General features: G+C 43.6%; 1 protein-coding gene across 3 annotated transcripts; it reads right to left on the bottom strand.

The window, feature by feature from the left end:
* Positions 1 to 2,206: 2,206 nt before the first annotated feature.
* On the bottom strand, positions 2,207 to 25,510 carry WARS1 (tryptophanyl-tRNA synthetase 1). Of its 3 annotated transcripts, none has more exons than XM_035105890.2 (11): positions 25,234 to 25,510; positions 18,497 to 18,703; positions 15,848 to 16,055; positions 14,697 to 14,805; positions 14,230 to 14,349; positions 11,281 to 11,463; positions 8,297 to 8,397; positions 7,369 to 7,481; positions 6,429 to 6,602; positions 4,002 to 4,142; positions 2,207 to 2,788 (listed from the first exon to the last, which is right to left on the bottom strand). In XM_035105890.2, exons 2-11 carry the CDS (start codon positions 18,608 to 18,610, stop codon positions 2,630 to 2,632), a joined length of 1,422 nt encoding a protein of 473 aa, XP_034961781.2. In that variant the 5' UTR covers positions 18,611 to 18,703; positions 25,234 to 25,510; the 3' UTR covers positions 2,207 to 2,629. The 3 variants fall into 3 exon arrangements, with proteins under 3 accessions (XP_034961781.2, XP_034961799.2, XP_034961789.2); XM_035105908.2 differs by lacking the exon at positions 25,234 to 25,510 and adding an exon at positions 25,172 to 25,229; XM_035105898.2 differs by lacking the exon at positions 25,234 to 25,510 and adding an exon at positions 21,967 to 22,963.
* Positions 25,511 to 25,559: the final 49 nt, after the last annotated feature.

Here is a 25,559-nt window from a genome sequence, read left to right as displayed (position 1 = left end):
TCCAGACCTTGCTGGGCTCGGATTCCAGGTACCTCCAGCTAGCCTGGCCAATGACCTAGGGACCTAAGGTCATGCTCTCAGTTCACAATGGGCAAGGATGTAGCCCAGTTGTGCCCCCACATGAACTGAGGGTGCACCCTTGAACGTGTAGCTCAGTGGAAAGTGTTTCCAGAAGTTTAATGAACCGCTGTAATATACCATTAGAAAGTGTACAGTCCTCAACAAGAACATGCAAGTCCAGCTGGCTTATGAGTTTGCGGTGGCCTGGGACTATTGCAAGAGCTGGTAAATATTGCTGCATATAGCATCTGCTCTACAAACAGCTCACTACAAGTTGAGAAGTGCCCCATAAGCAAATTTAAAGTGATTTCCACCAGCCTATATTTATGTGCAACATCTGATAATTCTGTAGTTGCATCTTCTGATGAGTGCTCACACACAAAAATGCACAAGTCTATACACTAAGTAATAACAGCAAAACAGCCTCTGTTCTGCAAGATCTCCCTGTTTTTATTGCTTATGTTTTCAGTTTGTACAGTTGCTATGCATGATTAATAAACAATTCCCTTTACACCAGCATTCGTAAGCTGCTGTGGAAGGTGTCTGAGCAGGGCTGGATTCACCGTCGCCCTTCTTAGCACTTTTCAATAACAAACTCTCTTTGATTAGCTTAACCATTGTTAACATAAACAAAACAAAAGAGAAAAGCTCATGAACCAGACGCACCAACATGATTTGCTACAAGAACATATGGCAGGTCACAATGCTCCAGTTGCAATTTCCCATCCACACTCACCTGTTGTGGCACCTCAACCTTCAACTAGTTTGATTGTAGTTACAGGTTCTGTAGCCGTGTTGGTCTGACGTAGTCGAAACAAAATTAAAAAAAAATTCATTCCAGTAGCACCTTAGAGACCAACTAAGTTTGCAGGCACACGAAAGCTCATACCAGTGACAAACTTAGTTGGTCTCTAAGGTGCTACTGGAAGCAATTTTTTTTATTTAGTTTGATTATAAGTAGCAAAGAAAGACTAAGTTGGCACAGTGTGTTTTCAGTGTATGCAATACAGGTCCGATGCATATAACCCACACAGCAAATCTCTACTTACGCAGAGTTTCAATGAACTGTGGATTCGTGCCGTATCTAATGCTCATTAAAGAGGACACAAAATGGAAACAGGAAGCTTTGTTTCCGCTTGCATCACAAACCTGAGAACCTGTTGTGTAGGAAATACTCAATGAGGGCTATAGTTTGTGGATTAATTCATGCTGAAAGATTATATGAACAACAGACACACACACACACACACACACACACACACACACACACACACACAGAAAGAGACACACACAGAGAGATAACCAGCTCTTAATCTCAACAATATAAACACAGAAACAAAGATGTCCTTTGTCTTGCAGTCACATTGCTGATGTCACAGCATCGCTTGGCGATTTTTAACTTCCCAGTTATCAGAAAGGGTTTTTCTTTTGCCCTTTGTATACACTGTCTCTACTGTGATAATCTCTTAGCAGTCCATGCTGCCCCTGAGAAATAACAGCTATTATTATTAGTTCCCCTTGCTTTGCAGGGCAAAAACGAACAACAATTTGCTTGCTGGGCTTGACAAAACCCCCAAACGTCCAGTATAGACAACTTATAGATACTAGCCAGGTATCATTTGCAGAAATACTAATCAGCCAACCAACATATGTTCTTAGAACCACAGAGATATAAGCTTCTTATGACTGCCCAAATGAAACTCGCCAGGCTGTTAGAAACCCAGCAGGTCTTTAGTTCACATACTACTCGCTTGTGGAGGGTAAGCATGTTGAAAAGGGGCTCAGGGCTGCACCTTTAGCTATGAAATAAAACTTGCGTCCTCCTGCTTCCACCATCACCACTGGTTGTGTTCAGTAGAATGTCTGAAGGGGTGTGTCTGCCTGTGCAATTTGCAACCCTGACGGATCAAGGTTCCAAGTTGCACCGGGAGCCTCCACTCACAGGAAAGAGGTTCCTGCTGCGGAGATCATGCTGGTCAGAATGGTGTGGGCAGGAGCAGCAGCCTGACTTGGATGAGATGGTCTCAAGCTCCCTCTGAACAGGCTTGTAGCAAATGGACAGTGCTTTTGAGAAGGCCGAATTGCAATCATGTCTACTGTAACTAAACACCTGAAAAGGGAAAAAAACAAAGACAAAAAATGTATATTCTGGATGGAAGAGTTTAGTTTATCTTTGAAACAGGCACTGCTACTAGATGTAAAAACAAGCCTAACACAGCTCCCACGGTAGCAGAATCTCGCATTGCACTACCTTTTTAATCAGTGTTTTTCTTAATATTGCGTTCCATGAAATAGGGTCCTCTTGTTGACAAAGCATCTCTTTTCCAGGTGATTGGGTTATCTTGCTAACCCGTAATTAGTCAAATGAAGTCCTAGGCCAATGCCTGGTTTTTCCAAACACAACTACATATTCCCAAAGTCACTGGTGAGAACGGAGGGCAACTTTGAAAGCAACTTGCTAGAAGCAGAGAGGTACGTTGTTAGGGAGAGGCGGCAGACGAGAGGCTAGGGCAACACCAATCAAGTGGGCTCTATGTGTGTACTGATAAATCAACATGCACTTCTGTAATTAGTAATCAAACGCCAGCTTCCGCGGAGTCATAAATTCCTTCACCATTTCATCAGTGATCTGCTTTCGCCTTTGCTGGTGAGCAGCAATCAAGGGCTGCAGGGTTTCAATCAACACCTTCTTGAGTTCTCCTGTCAGTAGTGCTCCACTTGTATAGGCCTGCCAAGAGAATGCCAGGGTCATATCTGGTAACATCTGGGGAAAGAACCCTCCTGCAAGTCTCCTGGAAGGAACAGCTGTTGGCAAGCAAAGCAATCTGTTTGTCTTAATTAGATACATCATTCCCTCTGACGTATCTCTCGAGCTGCCATAGAAAGGAAATTTTTAGGCACAGAGGTTTAAGGCCTAGAGGTTTGAACTGATGACTCAGTGAGGACTTTTTTATTATTACTCCTAAGGGCACTTACTGAGGAACACTTTGCAGAGATTAGCTGCCTCTTACTTTAAGCCACTGCGTTGTGTTCAGGGCATAGAGGAAGAAGGATGGGGTTGCAGTCAATATAGCACAAAGGTGAATACTGTGTCAGTGCGAGGATTTCTTCATGCGTGATGGAAAGTTCTCCTCTTCTCCGCCCCCCATGCATGCCCCAAATCTCTTCTGGGTTTCCTCCCAACCCTCTGCAGCAGATTTGGTGATGGTGTGCATGAAGGGAGGGAGAGGTATCCATTTGCACTAGGGCTAATTCTTGCACTAGTACAAAACTTTGCATACCTTTTGTGGACTTTCCCCACCCTTTTAATGCAGGAGTGAAGGATGGCTCAACAATCCACCATGATGAAAAGTCTGCATGCAATTTTTTTCCTGGGCGGTTTGTATACTGATTGTGCATTCTTCTTTCATGGGAAATTTACAGAGCATAGAAGGAAGCCTCAACTCGCTGCCGACACAGCTAAATGGAGGCCCTAAAAATGTTTCAACTGCATGCACAAACAGGATCAAATAAGAGCAGAACAGGATTGGGTCTTCCTGAAGCTCAGTCTTTGCCTGGCAACTGCAGCAAGTGTAGTCTGCCATCAAAGCTGGGTGAAGATGTGAAATCTATCCCGAGTATCACTAACACGAGCTCTCACCCACTGTGCAGGAACAACAGACATTCTTGGAGACAGTTTATAGCTACCTCTGCTACCATCGTTTTTAGAGTGCTTATGTGGCTTCCATTCTTTCAACCAAGCTAACACACACAACGAAGCCCGCACCCAGAACTTGCCAGTCAATTTGGACCCAGGAGAGGAAGACATAAAGGAGTGCCAGGAAGGGGGAATAAAATCTGTTGAGCTGCTATTGCAAAATCATGATTGCCTATGTGCTTTTAGCTGGGTAGTGAGGCATCTCACTGGGGGAGGGGGGGGGAGAGAGAGAGATAAGAATTACCTGCTTGATTTGTTCTAATTTGTCATCATCTTCGAGGAAGAAGGTGAGGTACATGTAAGACACATCCACATCACAGTTACCCCCATATTTCCGGTGCTCTTCCACTGTGTCTTTGCCACCAGAGAAGGCATGTTTATTGATCTGCAACAGAGATCCAAGCACTTCAGCAGACTATCTCTGGTCTACAATCTGAGCTACTTTCATCTGTCTGTCTGTCTGTCTGTCTGTCTGTCTGTCTGTCTGTCTGTCTGTCTGTCTGTCTGTCTATCTATCTATCTATCTATCTATCTATCTATCTATCTATCTATCTATCTATATTCTGCAAATTCAGTCAGAAGGGATTGTCATGGAGCAACTCCAAGAATCATAATGCTTGAAAAGTCCAGAGGTCATCAGGTCCATGTAGAGCAGGGGTCCCCAAACTAAGGCCCGGGGGCCGGATGTGGCCCAATTGCCTTCTAAATCTGGCCCACGGACAGTCCGGGAATCAGCATGTTTTTACATGAGTAGAATGTGTTCTTTTATTTAAAATGCATCTCTGGGTTATTTGTGGGGCCTGCCTGGTGTTTTTACATGAGTAGAATGTGTGCTTTTATTTAAAATGCATCTCTGGGTTATTTGCGGAGCATAGCAATTCATTCATATATTTTTTCAAAATATAGTCCGGCCCCCCACAAGGTCTGGGGGACAGTGGACCGACCCCCTGCTGAAAAGGTTTGCTGACCCCTGATGTAGAGGTTGTCAACACATCATTCTTCAGCTCACTCAAATAATCCAGGACATAGTATACCACCACGACCTAGTTTATTACACCATGGGTGTTATGTGTTACTCCTGCTCAGAAGCTTAACCATGGCTTGCTTAGCGCCAACAAATCTTGATGTGAAGTCTTTTTTGCTTTACAAACCTTGCTGTGTTTTAACTATGATTTAACTGTACCCTTCAGTACCCTCAGTACCCTTCCTTAACCATGGTTTATTTGACCCTAGTTTGCTCACCAAACTACAAAGGATAAGTAGCTGGAAAACAAGCTAAACATTCGAGAAACAAGCCATGGTTTTTTTTTATCATCTGTGGGACAACTTATGGTTAAGTGGCAGGCTAGAATGACTAAAAGTGTGTGTGTGTGTGTGTACGTACACAAACACACACACACACACACACATTTGGGTTTATATAATGGTTTTTAGGGGGCTTTTATTTTGAGATTATTTTTTTCAATTTGTTGAATATAAACTTTTTGCAGGGTGTAATGAAAGCTGGGGAATAATGCAATACAGTGGTACCTCGCTAGACGAATGCCCTGCTAGACAAATTTTTTGCTAGACGAATGGTTTTTGCAATCAGAGGTTGCCTTGCAAGACGAATTTGTTTTGTGAAAAATTCGTCTAGTGAATCGCGGTTTCCCATAGGAATGAATTGAAATTTAATTAATGCGTTCCTTTGGGCAAAAAAATAAAAAATAATTCAATGCATTCCTATGGGATTCGCTAGACGAATTTTTTGCAAAACGAATTGACTCTTGCGAGGCACCACTGTACAATACTGTAAAATGAATAAGCATATGGCATCATGCCAAAGGGTATGGGTATGCAAACACACAAGAGCCTCATAAGTACTGGAACTCTGCATAAGAGATTCATGCAACACACTGGATTTTCATGTCACAAAATAAGGGAACGCCAAAGCAAAACTCCTACCTCTATCCATTATTAAACAGCTGAATGATAAAAAATTATTTGTCATGAGATGACAATATATATATATCTGAAACTGACTGGCAAATTTGCTCTTAAATTCTCTGGGAGGATATATCTGGCATTTGGGCTGCAGCATGAAGGTATTTCAGAAAAAAGCCAAGAAATCATGTTTTGTCCTGTTAAACCTTCTAAATGAACCATGTTTCAAGAGAAGAGTTGACTTGTCCATTCAGAGCCAGGCGGCCTGAGATCACAAACCACAGCAGCTTCAACACAGATTGATCCATTAAGCTTGGCTTGCCTAGCAACAGCTAACTTGTAGCAAGTGATTTCTGGTGCCTGGGACAAAACAAGTTCTGGTAGCTTGATTTACATCACAAGGTGTCTATCTTTTAAAACCATGTATTATTATTAGTTTTAAATAGTGATATCACCAGGTGAACATTGACGTCAGCCCCAGGCCTGTGCCAGATGAGCAAACAGGATGTTTAGTATATTAAATATTGCATCTAGTTTAGCTGAGAGTGCAAGGCGCTCACTGTGTGTGTGATCCAGCCAACTTCAGAATATTGCTTAGCTTCAGATATTTGTTAGAATATTTGTTTTGCTACAAACTGTGCAAGGAAACAAAGAAATTTGGTAAGCGGTTTGTAAAAGTAAGATGCCGCGCTGGAACCCAGGTGTGATTAAAAATAATTGTATACACTGCCGACTTTTGTTCTCTTACCTTTGTTTTTATTTGCTTGGGTGTGTCGGTGAGAAAAATAGAGGAGTTGGGGTCACTAGAGCTCATTTTCGTTTGCGCACCTTGCAAGGCTGGAAAGAAGACAGAATGCAGCAACGCTGGCTTGCAAAAGCCGATCCGAGGGGCCACGTCTCTCGTCATTCTGAAGTAGGGATCCTGGAAAACAACAACCAGGAACAGGCTTGTGTGCAAAGCGGAAAGCAAATGATTCACAGTTGTTTGCTGTGTGAGTTCAAGTGATGCAAAATACTCTATAACAAAGAGAAAACCTCTTTCAGGAGCTAAAGCACAACAGACAGATAAGCTGAACCTGACGAAGCTCTGAAATGATGGTTTGCTGCTGGGAACAGAGAACGACGTCTTGTTATTTGCTAGAACGTAAGACGAACCCCCTGGATAAGGCCAATGGCTCATCTAGTCCAGCATCCTGTTCTCACAGTGGCTGAACAGTTTGCTTGTGGGAAACCAGCAAGCAGGGTTTGAGCACAAGCGCACTCTCCCCTCCAATGGTTTCCAGCAACTAAGATTCAGAAGCACTGCTGTGTCCATATGAGCATAGCCATCATGGCTAGTAGCCACCAGTAGCCCTGTTCTCCATGAATTTGTCTAATCCTCTTTTAAAGCCATCCCAATTGGTGGTCCTCCTGACCGCCGGTGGGAGCAACACCCACAGCTTAATTAGGTGAATTTTAATTAATTGTGTGAAGAAGTGCTTCCTTTTAACCATTACTGAACCTTGCAGCGGAAAGGGAAGCATTCATTCCATGGAACTTCTTTAAGTTACCTTACGATCCAAAGCTATGTAAGATGCAATTAAGAGATATGCAGAACTCATCAAGCTCAGGTTATTTATACACCTTTTGGGCCAGCGGCAATAGATTTAATGGAAGTGTTTTAAAAGATTTTAAGAAGAGCTTCCTACCTGGTCAATTGCGCATGGGATCAGACATGGAATGTTGGCCTTGTTGTTGAAGATCTGTGGAAATGATGAGCTGAAGGATGGAGCTGCTTGAATAGCAGGAAAACTGATTTTCCCTAGAAGGGAACAAATCACACACATTTGTGAGTTTGCATTCAGTTTGCTTTTATAGCTCTAGCATAGTCAAGTTATTTTCCAAGCCTGCCATCTTAAGTGAGCTGCAACTGTTTCATTCATTCATTCATTTAGTTTTATTTATTTTTTTATTTTTAATGGCTTTAGACTTCATTTTGTGAGTCGCTCTGAGGCAACTGACAAAAGTGCGCCTAGGACTGGAATGCTAGCTTTAGAAAAGTAGCACCAGCTATTTCACACACTTAACAAGGACAAAATTCTTTCCAGTACGTCTACTGATGGAATTTTAATCTTGTGCTTCCTTCAACAACAACAACAACTTATCTATACCCTGCCCGGGTATCCCCAGCTGCTCTGGGCGGCTTCCAGCAGGATATTAAAATACAATGATTAATCAAATATTAAAAGCTTCCCTAAACAGGCTGCCTTCAGAGGTCTTCCAGAAGTCGGATAGTTGTTTATTTCCTTGACATCTGATGGGAGGGCATTCCACAGGGCGGGTGCCACTACCGAGAAGGCCCTCTGCCTGGTTCCCTGTAACTTCACTTCTCGCAATGAGGGAACCGCCAGAAGGCCCTCAGCGCTGGATCTTAGTGTCTGGGCTGAACGATGAGGGTGGAGACGCTCCTTTGGGGACGCTCCTTCAAGGGAAGGGACTCAGGGTGACTGACAAGGTTTTCCACCCTCCATTTTATCACAACAACGTGGCTGAGATTCTTTGATATATTCCGCTGCACAACTCCCACTGGATTTTTGCTTGTATTCATGAATTGCTAGAAACTTATCAGGAACTCACCTATGCAGTCACTGTCTGTAAAACCGAAGATTCCTTTCACTTGGTTGAATGTCACATGCTTTTGGATTTTAACAATGTTCCTATAGAATCCTGGGCTCGTCCTGAGAAAGAAGGGGAATCAAAACTTAAAATTTAGACAAGGAAAATAATGCCTTCTGGGGAATATTCACAAGCCAACACCACAATGTATTCTACTCTTCTTTTTTTACATACTTTATGCAGAACTACAGATACAAATTACTTATACTTAAAGAACATTTACAAGGGAATATTTTTATTTTCCCCAAAAGGTGTTGACAAAGATCGTACCATGGAAGTCGAACGGAATCCATTCCGGAAGTCCGTTCGACTTCCAAAACATTCGAAAACCAAAGCACGGCTTCTGATTGGCTGCAGGAAGAACGTTGGACGTTCGGCTTCCAAAAATAGTTCGCAAACCGGAACAGTCATTTCTGGGTTTGCGACATTTGGAAGCCAAAACGTTCAGTAACTAAGCTATTTGAAAACCATGGTACAACTGTAGTAAGTTACCTTTGCTCCGATTCAGTACTTTTTCAGCAAAAGTCTTTTGTCGCCCACCCCCAACCCCGAGTAAAAATAATGCATAATTACTGTAATTGTCTTGGGATGCCCTTTCAGACCAGGCTATTTGTAGGCTTGTCACCGTAAACCAAGTAACGAAAAGAACATAATTAAAAGACTTAATTATAAACAGAGCAATGGTCACCCTATGGAGGGCCATAGGCTAACTGCTCCCGGTTAAGATGTTTGTAAGTAAGAAAGTATACCATGTTTCTCTGACCAAAAACGTATGGAAAAATATTCTAGGTCACTTTGATCTGTTGCCTAAAAGGAATATTTGTAAATGATAGGGACCAACTTTTGCAGTCCATGTGCTGCCAGCCAAGAGAGACAACACATGCAGTACACGTAAAGCTTATTTGTGCAACGCCACCTGCTTCTGTGATAGGAACCCAGGGAGCTGCCCGAGGATGATGGAGATGACTGGCCTGTCTTGCTTAGCCTTGGCTCTGGCAGTAGCTCTATGGCAGGGGTCAGCAAACATTTTCAGCAGGGGGCTGGTCCACTGTCCCTCAGACCTTGTGGGGGGCCAGACTATATTTTTTGGGAGGGAAATGATGCATCACGAGCCCCGGTTGCTGCTTACCTGTGTCTTGTGAGTGGCCGGGGCTGGCGGCAGCAGCGGAGGGACGATGAGCGGCGCCCGAAAATGCTCTGGGGAGGGGCTGCTTAAAATGGCATCCGCTCGAGTGCTGCTGCTGCTGCTGGCACCAACAAAGCCCAGCCTCCTTCCTCCTCTAGGCAGGGCGGGGAGAAGACGGGAGGAGGGAGGGAGGACGCACCACCACCGCATGAGGGATGAGGGAAAGAACGCACACACTGGTGATCCACGCGACGATTCCCGGACCGTCTGTGGGCTGGATCCAAAAGGCAATTGGGCCTGATCCGGCCTGCGGGCCTTAGTTTGCCTACCCATGCTCTATGGCAGGGGCCAGCAACCTATTTCAGCTGTACGCCAGTCCACCATCCCTCAGACAATGTGGTGGGCCAGACTATATTTTTTTGGGAATAAATGAATGGATTCCTATGCCCCACAAATAACCCAGAGATGCGTTTTAAATAAAAGGACACTTTCTACTCATGTAAAAAACACACTGATTCCCAGACCGTCCATGGGCCGGATTGAGAAGGCGATTGGGCCGCATCTGGCCCACGGCCCTTAGGTTGCCTACCCCTGCTCTATAGGATTTCAGGCAGCCATCTTCACCTGCCCTACCTGGAGAAGCTGGGGATTTAGCACTGCTTTACCACTGACCTATGGCCCTTCCCTTATCTCAGGTGCTGTTTTACAGTGGGCCTCTGTAAATAAATAATTATTCATTTTCGGTCCCTCTCCCTGGCTATAATTAAGATGAAACCGAGAAAAGGCAGTGACTGCGGTGATTATCCTCTCCAACCAGACTAGTGTACTTAAAAAAAAAGAAAGAGGAGTGGAGCCAGATTGACTCAAGAGTTTTACATTTTACTGTCCTTAGGTCTGCAATCCCTGGAATATTAAAACCCTACGGAAAACTACAGGCAGCTTCCTCACTGGCGCAACTCAGTTCGAGATCTGGTTTCCTTTTGATAAATTCCTATTTCCTCTGAAGCTGAAATGACCTCAAGGAGTTGCAGAAGCACTGCGCCCCCTACTGGCACTTAAGATGATTACCATATGCATGCTATAACACTCGGGATTCTTCCTTAAGGCTCGAGGGTGTGGTAAAGACACACTGGGTTAACTGGTGTTTAATGGAACCCAAAGAAAAATGCATTTACTTATTGAAATTTTGAAAGCCGCTTAATCAAATCTCTCTCTACTACTACTACTACTACTACTACTATTTTTACAAACAACAATAATAATTAGTAAAAACACAGATAAAATCAGTAAAGTGTTTAAAATGAATGTAGGCGATTTAATTATGTTTCTGGGAAGGCTTGCTGAGATAGGTTTTCGGCAGGTGAGTATGAGAATATACCAATATCAACATGCAGGGAGTTCCCAAGCACAGGTGCTGCCATATTGAGACGGACTCCTTGCAAATTGAACCTTATATGGCATTTCTAAAAGTGCAAGTTCCGCAGATAGGAGTGATCAAATAGGCATTGCTATTTCATTCTTTAGTAGAAGCATTACTTTTCAGTAATATTCCCTTTCTTCTTACTGAACAAAGCTTATTTTGCTTATCTGTATAGGGAAGTTTTTAAATGTTTAATGCTTTATCATGCTTTCATATATGTTGGAAGCCGCCCAGAGTATTATGTTACATGCCTTGCCATGTACTGCGTCTTGTTATCCTGGGCAAAATGGTTCGTCTCCCCCTGCCGCCCCAGCTAAATTTGATAGAAAGTTTGAGATCACATAAAACAGCAGAAGACTTTTGATCCTGCAAAGTTTCAAAGAATACTTAGAAATGTACCCCAAATAATCCAGATCAGAAAAGATGAAGGTTTTATTTATGTCAAATCCACAGGCTATAATGTCCTTGATGTTTTCTATAGCACACTGATAAGCCTTCTCAATGGTCAGATCCTTCCACAGGTACTTCTCATCATCAGTTATCTGTATGACTAGGGGAACATCAAATACTTCCTGTAACCACCTGGTTAAAAAAAAATGAAACAGATTTAGCTTTAAGGTAGGTTCTAGTTAAATCATTAGCCAACATGGTAATCTTTATACAATAGTGCAATCTGGGTTGAAATTAAATATATTCACAGATTCCTTTGACAAACTTCACAGAATCGTTTTCTCAGCTGCAAAGACTCTTCTAAATCGATTTATTTTAAAGATGTGGTTATGCACACTATGGGTATGCATTGTCCACAATCAAGGTGTCATGGGCTTTGAAGAAACTCGATCTCAGGACGCAAGGGAGAAACGTGCTAAGAGGAAGGCACGCTTGGCAAAGCCACACCGTGATCAACTCCCGCCTGGAAACCAATGTCCCCACTGTGGAAGGATGTGTGGATCCAGAATTGGCCTCCACAGTCACTTTCGGACCCATTGTTAAAATCGTGTTTATGGAAGACAATCTTACTCGGCTACGAGGGATCACCAAAGAAGAAGAAGAATTTGATTTCAACCTCAATTTGGCACTTTGGAAAACAACCTGCCTCAGTCTGAAGTGCTTCAGAAGAGATCAAATCCATGCTGGGGAAATGAGGCTTTGTTTCTATTCCCTGTTGGAAAACAGCTATAATTTCCCCCCATTTGACAGAAGTGGATGAAATTTGCAGGCATAGTAGCCCTCTCCAGACTGGATCAAGCCTGCCAAATTATCTGGATACTAAATGTTGCAATTGTATCATGTGATCACAGAAATGGGTAAAGCGCATTTCCTTTCACTGCTACTCTGACTAAATCTTGGTTGTGCAAACAGCAAGAAAAGTATTTTAAATCTGCATTCATACTTAGATACATCAAAAGAATTCAAAGAAACATGCAGTTAGTTCCACAAGCAGAACCGGGGACTTCAGAGTGGTGCTTTCTAGAAAACTGCTTGGGAAACAAAAAGATTTCAAAAGCAGATCATGATATGGCATGAGGGACAGGTACATTTGTTCATTTTACTTCAACCATTTGTACACTGCTTATTCACAGTGGTGTATGGGAGACCCAATACAATAAGACTAACAAGGTGTTGATGCTGTAAAATTAAAAAGTGTCCTAGAATTAAAAATGTATTTAGTAAGTGCTGAAAGTTCAACAGGGTGAGAGTTTCACAAAACTGGGACCACAATACTGAGTTCCTTGTGGTACAAGCTACGTATCTGAGTCATGGGGGACCACTAACAGAGACTCTCCCAACAACCTTATTGATCAAGTGGTGAAATAAGGGATCAGGCAATCCCTGAGGTATCCTAGATCCAAGTTTTTAAGGGTGTTGTAAATGAATAAAAATAACCTTGAACCTGGCAGCCAGTGCAAGCATTTGAGCACCCAGAGTTACGTGCTGGCCATAATCTGCCCCTCCATCAATAGTCTAGCCAAAGCATTTTGCACCGGACCAGGCCCAACAGTAGCCCCACATAAAAGGCACTGTAATGACTGAGTCCTGCACAAAAAATATATATCAATTGAGCTACTGCAAGCCCCTTGCATGAGCCCATCTTTGATGTCAGTCATTTTTTTTATCCGTGTAAAGTTTTGCTGACTATTGAATCATATCAAAGATTAATGTGGCTATGTTACTTCAGAGCGGAACTGCAGAAACATTTACATTTCTCTGTGTTGTTACCTTGGTTCTTCTGCTCTGCTCATCCACATTTGTACATTTATTACGGTGACGGTGACACCTGTCACCTAGTTCAAGCTGCTTATCTTTGTGGCAGATAAGACAGAGAACAATGTTACAGACAGGGGTGGGGAGATGGATCTGGCCAGGTCAGATTTTTAACATCCCTACCCCTGGAAGGGCAAGCCTGACAGGTGGGTGCACCCACCTGCCAATTGCCTGACATAACAATGGTATCAAATGTTTCCCCATGTGGTTTGCGTGCCTTGATGATCAACCGGTTGCCAGCGCTTGCAAAGTACCGTGCAAAGGGCTTTGCAGGTGCTATGGATCAGTGGCACATCAACCACATCTTTCCCAGCCCCACACCTGACATCATATATGGCATCAGTTGTAGGGCAGGTGGGTGCAGCTTGGCCAAAACAGCCTCAGGGACCACGGGCCAGACGTTATCCAGTGCTGTCGTAGAGAATGATCTCTCCTAGTTGAGCAGAGGTAGCTTGTTTCCCATGTACACAGAAGCCCCAGCCATAGTTATAAACTCATATAATAGGATAATGAAATCTGCCCAAAGTTGCCCAGTGTCCTAAAGGGGTGTGCTGTTTGGGGGAAGGCACAGAGTAGAGCACAGGTGTGGTCTACCAGGCATTGTTGGACTGCATCTCACATAATTCCTGGCCATTGGCCATGCTGCATAGGGCAAGTGGGGGCCGGAGCGAAGAAAACGGAGGTGTCAAAGTTGAGAATCACAGAGAAAGGGATTCACATTGGGCAGCTGTTTCATTGCTCAGCCCATTCATGAGTTACAGTAGCAATTGCAGCCATATTTCCGCTTACAAAAGGTGCCTTTGCCGGTTGTTTCCCCCCCAAAACCTCCCCTGAATGCCCACCCCCGTGCCTCATTCCACCGTCTTCAAGAGGAGCCCCCCCCCTCAATCACCAGGTTCATTTTAAGAGGTAAAAGGGGTAAGAAGAACTCATCCATAAATTTCCTTCCATTCATGGATCTGAGGATCAGAGCTCCAATTCTCTGAATCACAGGTTCTGATTGTCTAGCGCTGTGTACGTTGTTGTCTTAAACGAGTAGCAAATATATAATATGAAATGCTATATACTTCCAGAGTTACTTACTTTGTGAAAGTAAATGGGATAAGGTGACCAACATGCATTGCCACCGCTGAGGGGCCTCTGCCTGTGTATAGGTAGAATGGCTTCTTATTTTCATAGGCATCAAGAATTTGGTTCATATCTCTGGAGAAAAGTAAAGATACAGAGTTTGACTTTTTTTTTTAAAAGAAGAGCTTGACAAAATGAAGAAAGCACGAGAAGTGCCAAAGAAGGCAACATGGCATTTTTGTGACTGCAATTTGTGTTTTAAGGAAAATAATATAATATAAATAGTGCAACTGGGGCTTGCATGCAGTGGAAAAACCTGACACCCCAGTTATGCAATCTAAAGAATTATGCAAGACTCCATTACCATTCACCCCACAAGAAAGTTGGCTTTTGCTTTCTCTGGCAGAGGTGTATGTGAAATAGATGGTACAACTGCACAAAGTGTGAAAGAGGCTGACAAGCCAGCAATTAAACCTACTTACCTATGAGAAAAGAAGATTCCTCTGCGTAGGAAGTGGTGTGGTTTATGCCCAGTAACTCTTTCTATCCGGTTGATGAGGTCTTTATCAATTTTGCTGCTGCCAAATCGAACTGAAGACAACCAAAATGGGCACTATATTATATTATTATTAATAATAATTAGTTGCTTGTTACACAAAAAGGTCGTCAAGTGACTTAGAGCATATCCACATAGTACAGTATAGGTAAAAATACAAAACAGTGGTACCTCGACTTCTGAATGCCTCGACTTCCGAATGTTTCGACTTCCGAAGTCCGCTAACCTGGAAGAATTTTTGCCGCGTGCGTGGTCTGCACATGCGCAAAGTGCAAAATCGCACTTTGCTCATGCACAAAATGGACACTTCGACTTACAAAGCTTTCGACTTCTGAAGAGCGCCACGGAATGGATTGCCTTTGTAAGTCAAGGTACCACTGTATAATCTTATAGACACATTCAGTGGTGATATACTGCTATCTAAATCACCATTGAATTAGCAATACAGCACAGCAACAGGATCCCACCACTCCAAATAAAAACAGGGGAATTGTTAAATATTTTGCCTTACCACTACCCTTAAATGTCTACAAAAATGTACAAAACTACACCTACACTCTTCTTTAATCAGATCCCCTGATCCCCTTTTCAAACTGAGCTACTTCATTCTCAGTAAAAGCCGTCAGAGTTGTAGTGCAACTTTTAGAAAGTTTATTCAGAGGTAAGTCCCACCAGATTCAATGGTTCATATTCCCTAGTGTGCTTTTGACTGCTGCCCTAGAAGCACAAATCACCCTCTGAAACTTCTCATTATGTCATTCCTTTCTTAAGACAGACTTTTAAGGCAATGCTGAACGTAAGACTAGATAGATCAAGTCTGGGGAATATCTAGTTCAGCCTTCTGCTTCCAACCATGGCTTGTGAGAAACCTCCAGGAAACCCACAAGCAGGGTTTGAGGACAAATGGTGTTAGGCAGCAATACTGCCTCTCGAAAACTGGAAATGGAAAGGGCCGCTTGAGCACAATGAAAATCTTGGTTAATCTGAGCACCTCATGACAAAAATGCAGCAGACAGAGCATGTTATAGTATAGATTTTAAAAAAAAATCTTTAAAAAATGGATAGAACACCACGTACCTATAAGTTTATCATAATCCACTCCTTTTGCATTGGATGTCTGTACTGTCCAAGGGTCTACAAAATCATTATCTTCTGCGTCTCCTGGACCATTACTGACTGGAGTGAAGTCTGTTGGAGGGGAACCTGCTTTATATTCCTCACCCGTTGCTGTTTTATAGCTCAGTTTTAATGACAGTAACAACTTAACTGCTGTATCAATTTCATCCTGGGGTGAAAGAAGGAAACACACACAAGGCAGTGTTCAGGTTAATAAAATGCAGAAAGCTGTGGCTTTGCAGCTACATTATACAGAATAGGAAATATTCTATATGCATGAAGTCATATGTGTGTTTGTGTGTTGTTTTTGTGTGTGTACACACACACACACACGAATGAATGAATGAATGAATGAATGAATGAATGAGAGAATGAATTACAGGTTGAAGAGGAAATGGATGGGGCAGAGAGATGAAGCAGCTGGCTCTCCAAACTCCATGCAAATAAACCAAATGACCTGCTTGTGTAACCTTGAGCACGTCATTCAAGGTCTCCATTTCACTTTTCCACTTGCAAAACTAATACAAATATTTACTTACCTTGTAGGGGCTCTGTAGGACTTAAAAGAAAGAGTTCTTAAATGTGCAGAGAAGCTAATATTTCCTTTACAGGCTTATCCTAACCAACCCTATCTGCTGCTATCAAATCCCACCTGAAAACTCCACTTTTCCACTGTTTCCTGTTGGCTTAGCCAGGCATTCCCAAACTTCTGCCCTCCAGATGTTTTGGACTACAGTTGCCATCATCCCTGACCACTGGTCCTGTTAAAACAAAAAATTAAAAAAATTCCTTCCAGTAGCACCTTAGAGACCAACTAAGTTTGTCATTGGTATGAGCTTTCGTGTGCATGCACACTTCTTCAGATACACTGAAACAGAAGTCTCCGGACCCTTATGTACTGTATAGTCAGAGGGTGGGGAGGGGTATTACTCAGAAGGGTGGTGGGAATGGGTGATTGGCTGATAGGAGTGGTAAACCTGTTGACGACTGTTAACAACTGCAATTGGTCTTGCAGGAAAAAGCAAGGGGTGAGATGGCTAAAGAAAGCTAAAGCTAAAGAAAGCTTTATCATGTATAATGATAAGAATCCAATGTCCTTATTCAGACCAGGTCTCTCCATGGTTTTAAGCTTGGTAATGAGTTGCAATTCAGCAAATCCTCTTTCCAGTCTGTTTCTGAAATTTTTCTGTAATAAAACAGCTACTTTGAGATCCTGTCAGGGCCGTCTTAAACGCCCCTGCCGCTGTGGTGCGCCGGATCTCTCCGGCGCCCTCCTGCCCCGTTTCCCAGCGCGGTGGGCGGGTGGGCGCAGCGGCGGGCGGGCGGGCAGGCACAGCGCGATCTCTCTGGCGCCCTCCCGCCCCGTTTCCCAGCGCGGTGGGCAGGTGGGCGCAGCTGCGCGGCGGACCGGCGGGTCAGCGGGCGGGCGCAGCTCGCGGCGCCTTTCTGGTAGGCCGGCGCCATGGTGCCCTGCGCCACCGGGGGTCTACCTAGAGCTGGGCCTGGATCTTGTATAGAATGTCCTGGGAGATTGAAGTGTTCTCCTACTGGTTTCTCTGTCTTGTGATTCCTGAGGTTTATGTCCATTTATCACACCACACTGGTCCTGTTAGCTATCACACCACACTGGTCCTGCTAGCTAGGGATCATGGGAGTTGTAGACCAAAACATCTGGAGGGCTGCAGTTTGGGGGTGCCTGGTGTAGCCCTTTGTTCAACACACAACTGCATTCTTACCCATGCCTCGAACCTATCAATAATCTAAAATGCCCTGAAAATACAACCAGGTAACTAATTAACCTATCATATACATTACCAAAACATGGGCCACAAACAGTAAGTTTTATATATATAAAAAACCCAGACACGTTCGTAGAAAGTGGGCTTATTAATGGACATTAGCCACAAGGAGCCAAATGAAACATCTTGATTCAGAGCTCTTACTGCTGGACATGTAGGGCTGGGGTGGAAACAGCATGGCAGGACTACTGCACTGTATCCCAATATATCTGGAAAAGCACCGTAGAAAATAAGATCCTGGACTAGGGAGACCCTTTGTCGGATTCAGAAGGCAATTTGAAATGATTTTGGACTCAGAAACAGGACACTCCTACTGGCGAAAAGAGTGGGTGGGAAGAGAATATATTTTTGCCAAGCCCACCTTCCCCTTGCAGTGTGAAAAGTGTTCCAGAGGGTTGAAGGACCCCCTAGAACAGTATGGGGGTAATGCAGGAGGCAAAAGGGGGAAACTGAGGCAAAAAGCCTCTCCCGGTTTTCCTCCAGAAGGCATGCCCACTGGATCACAATCCTTTCACCAACCAGAAGGAGCTCTTCTGCTTCTGGAAGGTACACTCTAAATCAATCCCTTATATATTAAAATTATCAACCAAGGAACTTAGATATTACTATTTTTGTAAGATAGCTACCTTTTTTAAAAAACAAAACACCCCCGCTTTTAAAGGAGCTTGTAGATGTAGAAATTCAGTTTTATTACAAGGCTTTTAAATATATATATATAAAGAGAAAATTGCATAATTAATTTTTACTAAAATAAAATTCTAACTGGAAAACTAATATTGCTAAAAGTTCAGTTAATGAAATACAATTTTACCTTTGGTGCTTTCTCAGCTTTTAGCGATCTGACTTTTTCTCCTTGTGCAGTCACTTGTTCAAACAGTTCAAGTGGATTAAGAGAGCAAAAGTCACAATTCTGAAGGTCTGCCATTTTCAGGAGTGTGAAGGATCTTTTCTGTTTATAGTTTAAAGTGCAACTTGCAGCTCCTTTTCACGCAGAAACTTCAAAACAGCCTGGAGGAGTCTAGAAGATAAAAGACAATGTATACTTTAATCTTTGGTGGCTAGTTTCATAAATATTGCATAGGTCAAGCATTATTTTTATGTACAAACACACAAAATAGGATTCAAGTTTTTCAAACACATGTATTTTTAAATCTAATACTGTACATGAATACATCAATTTAATATTTAGCATCCACCTGGTAGGCCCAACAGAGCTTTACTACTGGAAAGCAAACCTCATTCCAAAATTAAAGTCAGAGGCTTTCCTGAAGCAATTAGGCATGGCATTTACAGAGAAGCTTGCTCACGCCAAGTCAGTTTATAAATGTGTTTGTCATCAAGGGCAGAGGTTCCTTAGCCTTCCCCCCCATCTTTTTGATCTGATGCTACTCTGGGCATCATTTAGCACTTAAACAGCTCACTCCTCTATGTGCGTTATCGTTCTGCTGCTCTTCACCCTAAGGTCCCAGAGTGGGCCACAACAATTTAAAGTACATTAAAAAACAGTTTTAAAAGTTAAAATTAATATATGTACTCACAAAAAGGGTGGGTTTTGAAGCTGTTTAATAAAGTTGCCAGACCCTCCTCTGTGGGGGAGGAAGTTTTGGAATTTAGGTGCTGCCCTAGAGCAGGCATAGGCAACCTTTGGCCCTCCAGATGTTTTGGACTACAATTCCCATCATCCCTGACCACTGGTCCCGTTAGCTAGGGATCATGGGAGTTGTAGGCCAAAATATATGGAGGGCCGAAGGTTGCCTATGCCTGCCACAGAGAATGAATGCCCTCTCCTTGGCCATCCCTTTGAGGTTCTGAGGGCAACAGAGAGACTCCTCTGCCATTCTTAGCACCAGAGAGGTTCTGTGGGGAAGGAGATGGTCTTTCAAATATTTCAAGCCCAAGTTGTTAGGGGCTTTAAACACTACTCTCCCGACCTTGAATTGGGCTCAGAAAACGAACTCCCAACAAATGCAGCTGTTTTAAAACTGCACTTAATGTGATCTACATGGAACCCTAGTCAGTATTCTGGCCACTGTGATGTGGACCAGCTGAGGTTTCCAAGTCAGCTTCAAGAGCAGCCCTACGCAGAGAGCATTGCACTATTTCAACCTGGAAGCTACCAGAGCACAGAATAGTGTCCACATTATTTGTGTCCAACAGGTGCTGTAGCTGGGAAAAGGCATGCCTAGCCACCGAGGCCACCTGAGCTTCCCGTGACAGCACCCCTAAGGTGTGGTCCTTCCAGAAGAGTGTCATCCAGGAAGGTTGTCTCCCCACCTCCTGTACATGAAAACTGGGGACACATATCATCTCTGTCTTTTCAGGATTCAACTTCAATATCTTGGCCCCTATCCAGCACATCACTGCTTGCAAGAACCACTCTAACACTGCATCTCCCTCTCCAGATTCAGATGGAACAGAGAGATAGACTTGGGTGTCATCCAAATATTGATAACACTTCATTCCAACGGCAGCTCCCAAAGGCTTCCTTTAGATGTTAAATAGCATGGGGAACAAGGTGGAACCCTATGGGACCCCACAGTATATGGTGCTGAACAGTAGCTTCCCAAGCTACTTTCTGGAAACAGGTCTGGAGACAGAAGAGGAACCGTTGAACCAGGGGCGTAGCAAGGGCATAGGAAGCACTCCGCCCCGGGCAGCATGCTATCCTGAGGGCACCATGGCGGCTGCCCCCCGCCCACGCTGGGCGCCCTGCCTCAAAAATGTGCGCCAGCCCCGCCCCCGGTGGCAGAGCATGAAGCTACGCCAGTGTGTTGAACCACAGTGCCCCCAATCTCCATATCCTAGAGATGCTCCAGAAGGACACCATGATCAATAATATCAAAAGCTGCAAGGGATCAAGGAGAATGAGCCGGTTCATACTCCTCTAACTCTCTCCTGACAAATGTCTTCAACCAAGGTAGTTTCAGTGCCATGGTCAAGCATGAAGCCAGAATGGAATAGACTTGGAAGTTAAGTCCCGCAGTATTCATGGGGCTTACTTCCAAAGTGCTCCTGTAGCCTTCAAAAGGAAGCCACAAGTCCCAGTGTGCAAGCATATCCTTTCACAGCCTTGAATTTTCAGCAATTTGTCCACAATTCTCCAATTTCCTTTAATCCCAATACAGCAATATCCCTTTTCACTGCAATACTCCATTTGCTTGATTCGATCTCAAATATCACTTCTGGAACAAACACGTCATACAATGCATCGAACTAAAGCCAATCACTGTTTTAACTTGCCGAGTAAACCGTTATTCCTGGAACTTGACTTGGGAAATGAATATCTGCTTTAGATATATTAATTACACTTCTGCCTAGCTCTGTGGCTAGGTGTATCATTGCTACTTTTTTCCCCTCAACACTTAAAAAATCAGGGTTCCATAGTATGCTTTGAGAATTCTATTCCACTCATCTACATGCCATTATTACGATGACAAATGCTTTGCCTTAGTCAATTAAGCTTAAGCAAAAAATTACATGTAATAACTCTTCCATCTCCATTTCTCCACTCAAAAAAATCTATTCCCATGGGATCTAATTTCAGTCTCAATCTTTCGTAGATATTTTCTGCCAATCATTTTTAATGTGTTTTACTTATTCAACAAATAAGTGAAATGGCAAACTTACTTATACAATGTCTCTGTTTGAAATGAGGAAAATACAGGTTATATTTACAAACAACCTTCAGTTTGTTTTTCAGATGAGCTCCCAAAAAACTGATGCAAACTCTGGTAAGCTCTATCACTATCATTTCCCCAAAACTCCCCAGACAAAATGCCATCAGCTTCTGGACACTTTCATTTCCGTGCCCCATACTTCAATCGTTCCAATGCCTAGAGGTAGTATTCAACTAAATAACTTTGAGAGTGCAATGATTACTGTTAGCTTCCTCCCCTCTCCTTCCCCTAGATGCACATCCTGCATCATGCCTTGCTCCAGAGGACTGGGAGAACCCGCAGAACATTCACCTTAATACAATGTTGAATATAGCCTTATGGAAATTACAATGGTCACAGTCCCAAAAAGAACCAAACCCAGATTTACTTTTTAAATGCTGTTCTATAACACAGGGTAAATGTTTGCTTATTTATCGCCCCCACCTGCCCAACTTAGAAGAAAATGGTAACGATGCTGAGTGTACCTCAATTATGGATCACAACCCCGGCCAGCTGAAGACTGATTTTCAAGAGCTACAGCCCACCGAATGGCAAGATAGAACATACAACTAAACTTGAAACATCATTAGACAATACTTAGTCAACCATTCTTTAAGAAGCGTACAAGAACGAGGGTTCTTTACTCTCCCCAGGCAGCTTGTTCCATTCCTGAACGTCTCACATAAATGCAAACTTTAGACCCCAGAAGGCAGAAAGCCTATCAGTTAAAGAAGTATTAAAACCCCACAGGTGCTCACTTTCCCTGACTCCTGCTTACACAGGCCAGGATCCCTGCCTTCTCTGCACAAGGGGACATTGCATTTTAATTCCCCCTTTAAGGTTATAATAAAAAAAGAAGATTTACATTAATGTTCTTTGCTCACTCCATTACAAAATCAATAAATATTAACGTGTCAAAGTGTATGATTAACAGTGTATTGTTAAATCACTAGCATAAGCAAAAATGCCCCAATCTTTCAGAATGAAGCAAAAGAGTAGATTTGCAGCCAATGTACCAAGGAGCCCTGGAATTCCTTGGAAGTTTACCAGAGCCTCCTCAATCTGAAAATCAATAATGGTTGTCAAGCTTTTCTGCAAGTAAGCTCCCCTCCCCGTTTCAACCACTTGCAATGTGCAATAAAGTGCATATTGGGAGCATTCTAGGGCATATTCTCAGTTTGTGCGAGCCCATAAGCCCAGCTCTTATATGTGAACCCTAAGATAACTCCCAAAACCCTCTGCAAGACACAGAGGTTCCATGGCAAATACGCAAGTTGTGTACAATATTCCTTATCAGGGAAATAATTGTTGACAGGCCTCCCAGAAGGTAGAAAATGTGAAAAGCAGAGCAGTAACACACTCATAGGGATGGTCAGCCACAGTGCCCCTTCAAATGTTTGTTTGGAGGGCAGGGCGAAGGTGAGAGGTGACTGGGAGGCAACTTCAATACAGTACTAACAATGTTCTGTCAGAAAGTAGCAAGCAGTTCAGCCTTCTTCCAAGTGTTTAAGTACACACAGCTCTCAATCTTATTGTACACTCTGTGATTTAGCTTATTGGTCTGCTAACTGACTGAATTTTGGCAGGAGGTCTCTGCCAAAAAAACGAACGTTTTATGTTACATTTTATTAATCCTTTAAATTATTATCTTGTGTTTAAATATTGCAGTTTACTCTGTGCCCTGTAAATAGTACAGGGAACATGTGCTGATGGGTAGCTATATAAATATAGCAATAAATAGTAATAACTTTTTTTAAAAAAATAGCTTGTAGCACTGTCTGGTGAATAGTAAGAAAGGCTTGGAAGTAGGGAATAGAAGTTATAACAATACTTAGTATTTAAGTACTATTACACTCAGTACTTTAAGTGTTCAAAGCACTTATGTTATCTCGGTAGATAAATATTAACATCCCCATCTTTCAAATTCTGTGGAAGAGGCAAACTTTGAACCCAAGATTTTGGCGTTGACAGCTTAGTCTCCAAAGGCAGCTCAATACTCTTTTTGACCGACATGATTACTAGGTGCATGTTGTTATTTCCTTCAATAATCATAGAAAGCCTGCATGACATATACATGCCTTAAAAAGACCTGTGCATGGAATGCTGTGAACCCTAATTGGGACAATGCTGATGACTCTCAGCCTGCTCAACTCACAAGTTCAGAGTCAGCCTTGTAAGCAAAGCTATTTCTCAATTGGATTACCCCACTTTTTGGAATAGGGCCAGGAGAGACAACTGCCATGAGATGCCATGACAGACCAGTGATTCATATAGTTCACTATTGTTTCCTCTGAATTGCAGCAGCTTTCCAGGATCTCAGCAAGAAGTCTCTTTGCTAGCCGGGCTACAGGAGGTGTGACTACTAGGGAGCATGGAGAGAGACTGTAGCTCAGGCATCCCCAAACTGCGGCCCTCCAGATGTTTTTGGCCTACAACTCCCATGATTCCTTGCTAACAGGACCAGTGGTCAGGGAAGATGGGAATTGTAGTCCAAAACATCTGGAGGGCCAAAGGTTGCCTATGCCTGCTGTAGCTCATTAATCCAGGGCATGCTATGTAGGCAGAAAGTTCCATTTTCAATACTCCGCATTACCTTTAAAAGAGGGATCAAATAGCAGCTGACAGGAAAGATCTTTGCCAAAGACCCTGGGAAACTGCTGAGCTAGATGAACAAAAGTCTGACCTTGCAGAAGGAAGCTTCCTATGTTCTCCAAATCCACCTGCAACTCCTCCTGCCCCCTCTGCTGGGTGAACAGTTTTCCTTTTTTAAAAAAGCCTTTCTTAAAAGATGGTACCTCGGGTTACAAACGTTTCAGGTTACAGACGCTTCAGGATACAGACTCCGCTAACCCAGAAATAGTACCTTGGGTTAAGAACTTTGCTTCAGGATGAGAACAGAAATCGTGTGGCGGCGGCGCAGTAGCAGCAGGAGGCCCCATTAGCTAAAGTGGTACCTCAGGTTAAGAACAGTTTCACGTTAACAACGGACCTCCAGAACAAATTAAGTTCTTAACCTGAGGTACCACTGTAAGGGGAGACCAAATCCAAACGTGGAATAGTGGTTATGAGCTAGGAATTGGGAAGCCTCTGGTATGAATTTTGCCTGTGTCAAGAACTCACTGGGTGACCTTAGGCAAGGCACTCTTATCTCTGTCTCAGTTCCCAGACAAGGTAGCCTCAGGCTACAGGATCTACAGGGGGAGCAGATCCAGATGTAGATCTCCCCCCCCCTTGCTCCTGATGTAGTTCTTCCCTCACCCCTTCTTCCCTGTTGGGGAGGGGTGTGTGTTGGCATTTGGAGGGGGGATCTGCCTCAGGTGCCAAAATGCCTTGGCAGGGACGGAACTACATAAGAGGAGAATAATGGGCCAGTTGGACAATGGGTTGGACCCCTATGTCTTCTTCCCCTGCCCAAAGGCCTCCTGCTCAAAGGGTGAGCTGCAGGGGCACCTCTCCCCAGACTGCTTGCCTCTCCCACCCCCACCAGTGCTGGATTTACATATAAGCTAAACAAGCTATAGCTTAGGGCCCCACTGTCTTGGGGGCCCAAAAAAAATTAAGGAAAAAAACCCACCTTGATGTCCAAAATAGAAGATAAAAAACAAATAAAATAAAACCTACATACAGCAACAGTGTTTTATGTTGTGTAGGCTCCTATGATGTAAGTAATGGGCCCGGCCTGCTAGCCTGCTCCCTAAAATATCACATATTTTGTTATGTGCAAATTGCTTTAGTAGCATAAATTACTACACAACATATATTCAACACAAAAAAACAGCGACCATTTGGTGTTGACAAAAGACAGCTGGACATATAAAGGGCCCCATTACCTTCAGTAGCTTAGGGCCTCATCAAACCTAAATCCGGCCCTGCCCACCTCCCAGCTCCTCACCTGCCTACGGAGACAGCAGCTTCTCTCAGCGCCTCTGGAAGAAGCCGCGATTCCCCTTTGCATCAGCCAAGTGCGTCGCTCATCGCCGTCCGGGCGGGAAACACGCGCCTCGACCCGGAACCACCGGTGAAGAGGAGCGAGAGAAGGCAGCTAGGCCCATGCCCAGCAGGGAGGAGGCGAGGTTTTCGGTGAAAGCCGCGCCGTAAGCCGAAGGGGGCGAAAAAACGAACGAAAACACAAAACGAAGCACGTCGGTGAGGGGTCAGGCATGGAGGGGGGACCGTTCGACGCCGGGTCGAGTTTCCTGGGGGGAACCGCCTGAGCGG

The sequence above is a fragment of the Zootoca vivipara genome, chromosome 1 (assembly GCF_963506605.1).
Source record: "Zootoca vivipara chromosome 1, rZooViv1.1, whole genome shotgun sequence".
Taxonomy (NCBI): domain Eukaryota; kingdom Metazoa; phylum Chordata; class Lepidosauria; order Squamata; family Lacertidae; genus Zootoca; species Zootoca vivipara.
This window is presented reverse-complemented; position numbering and strand designations above follow the sequence as displayed.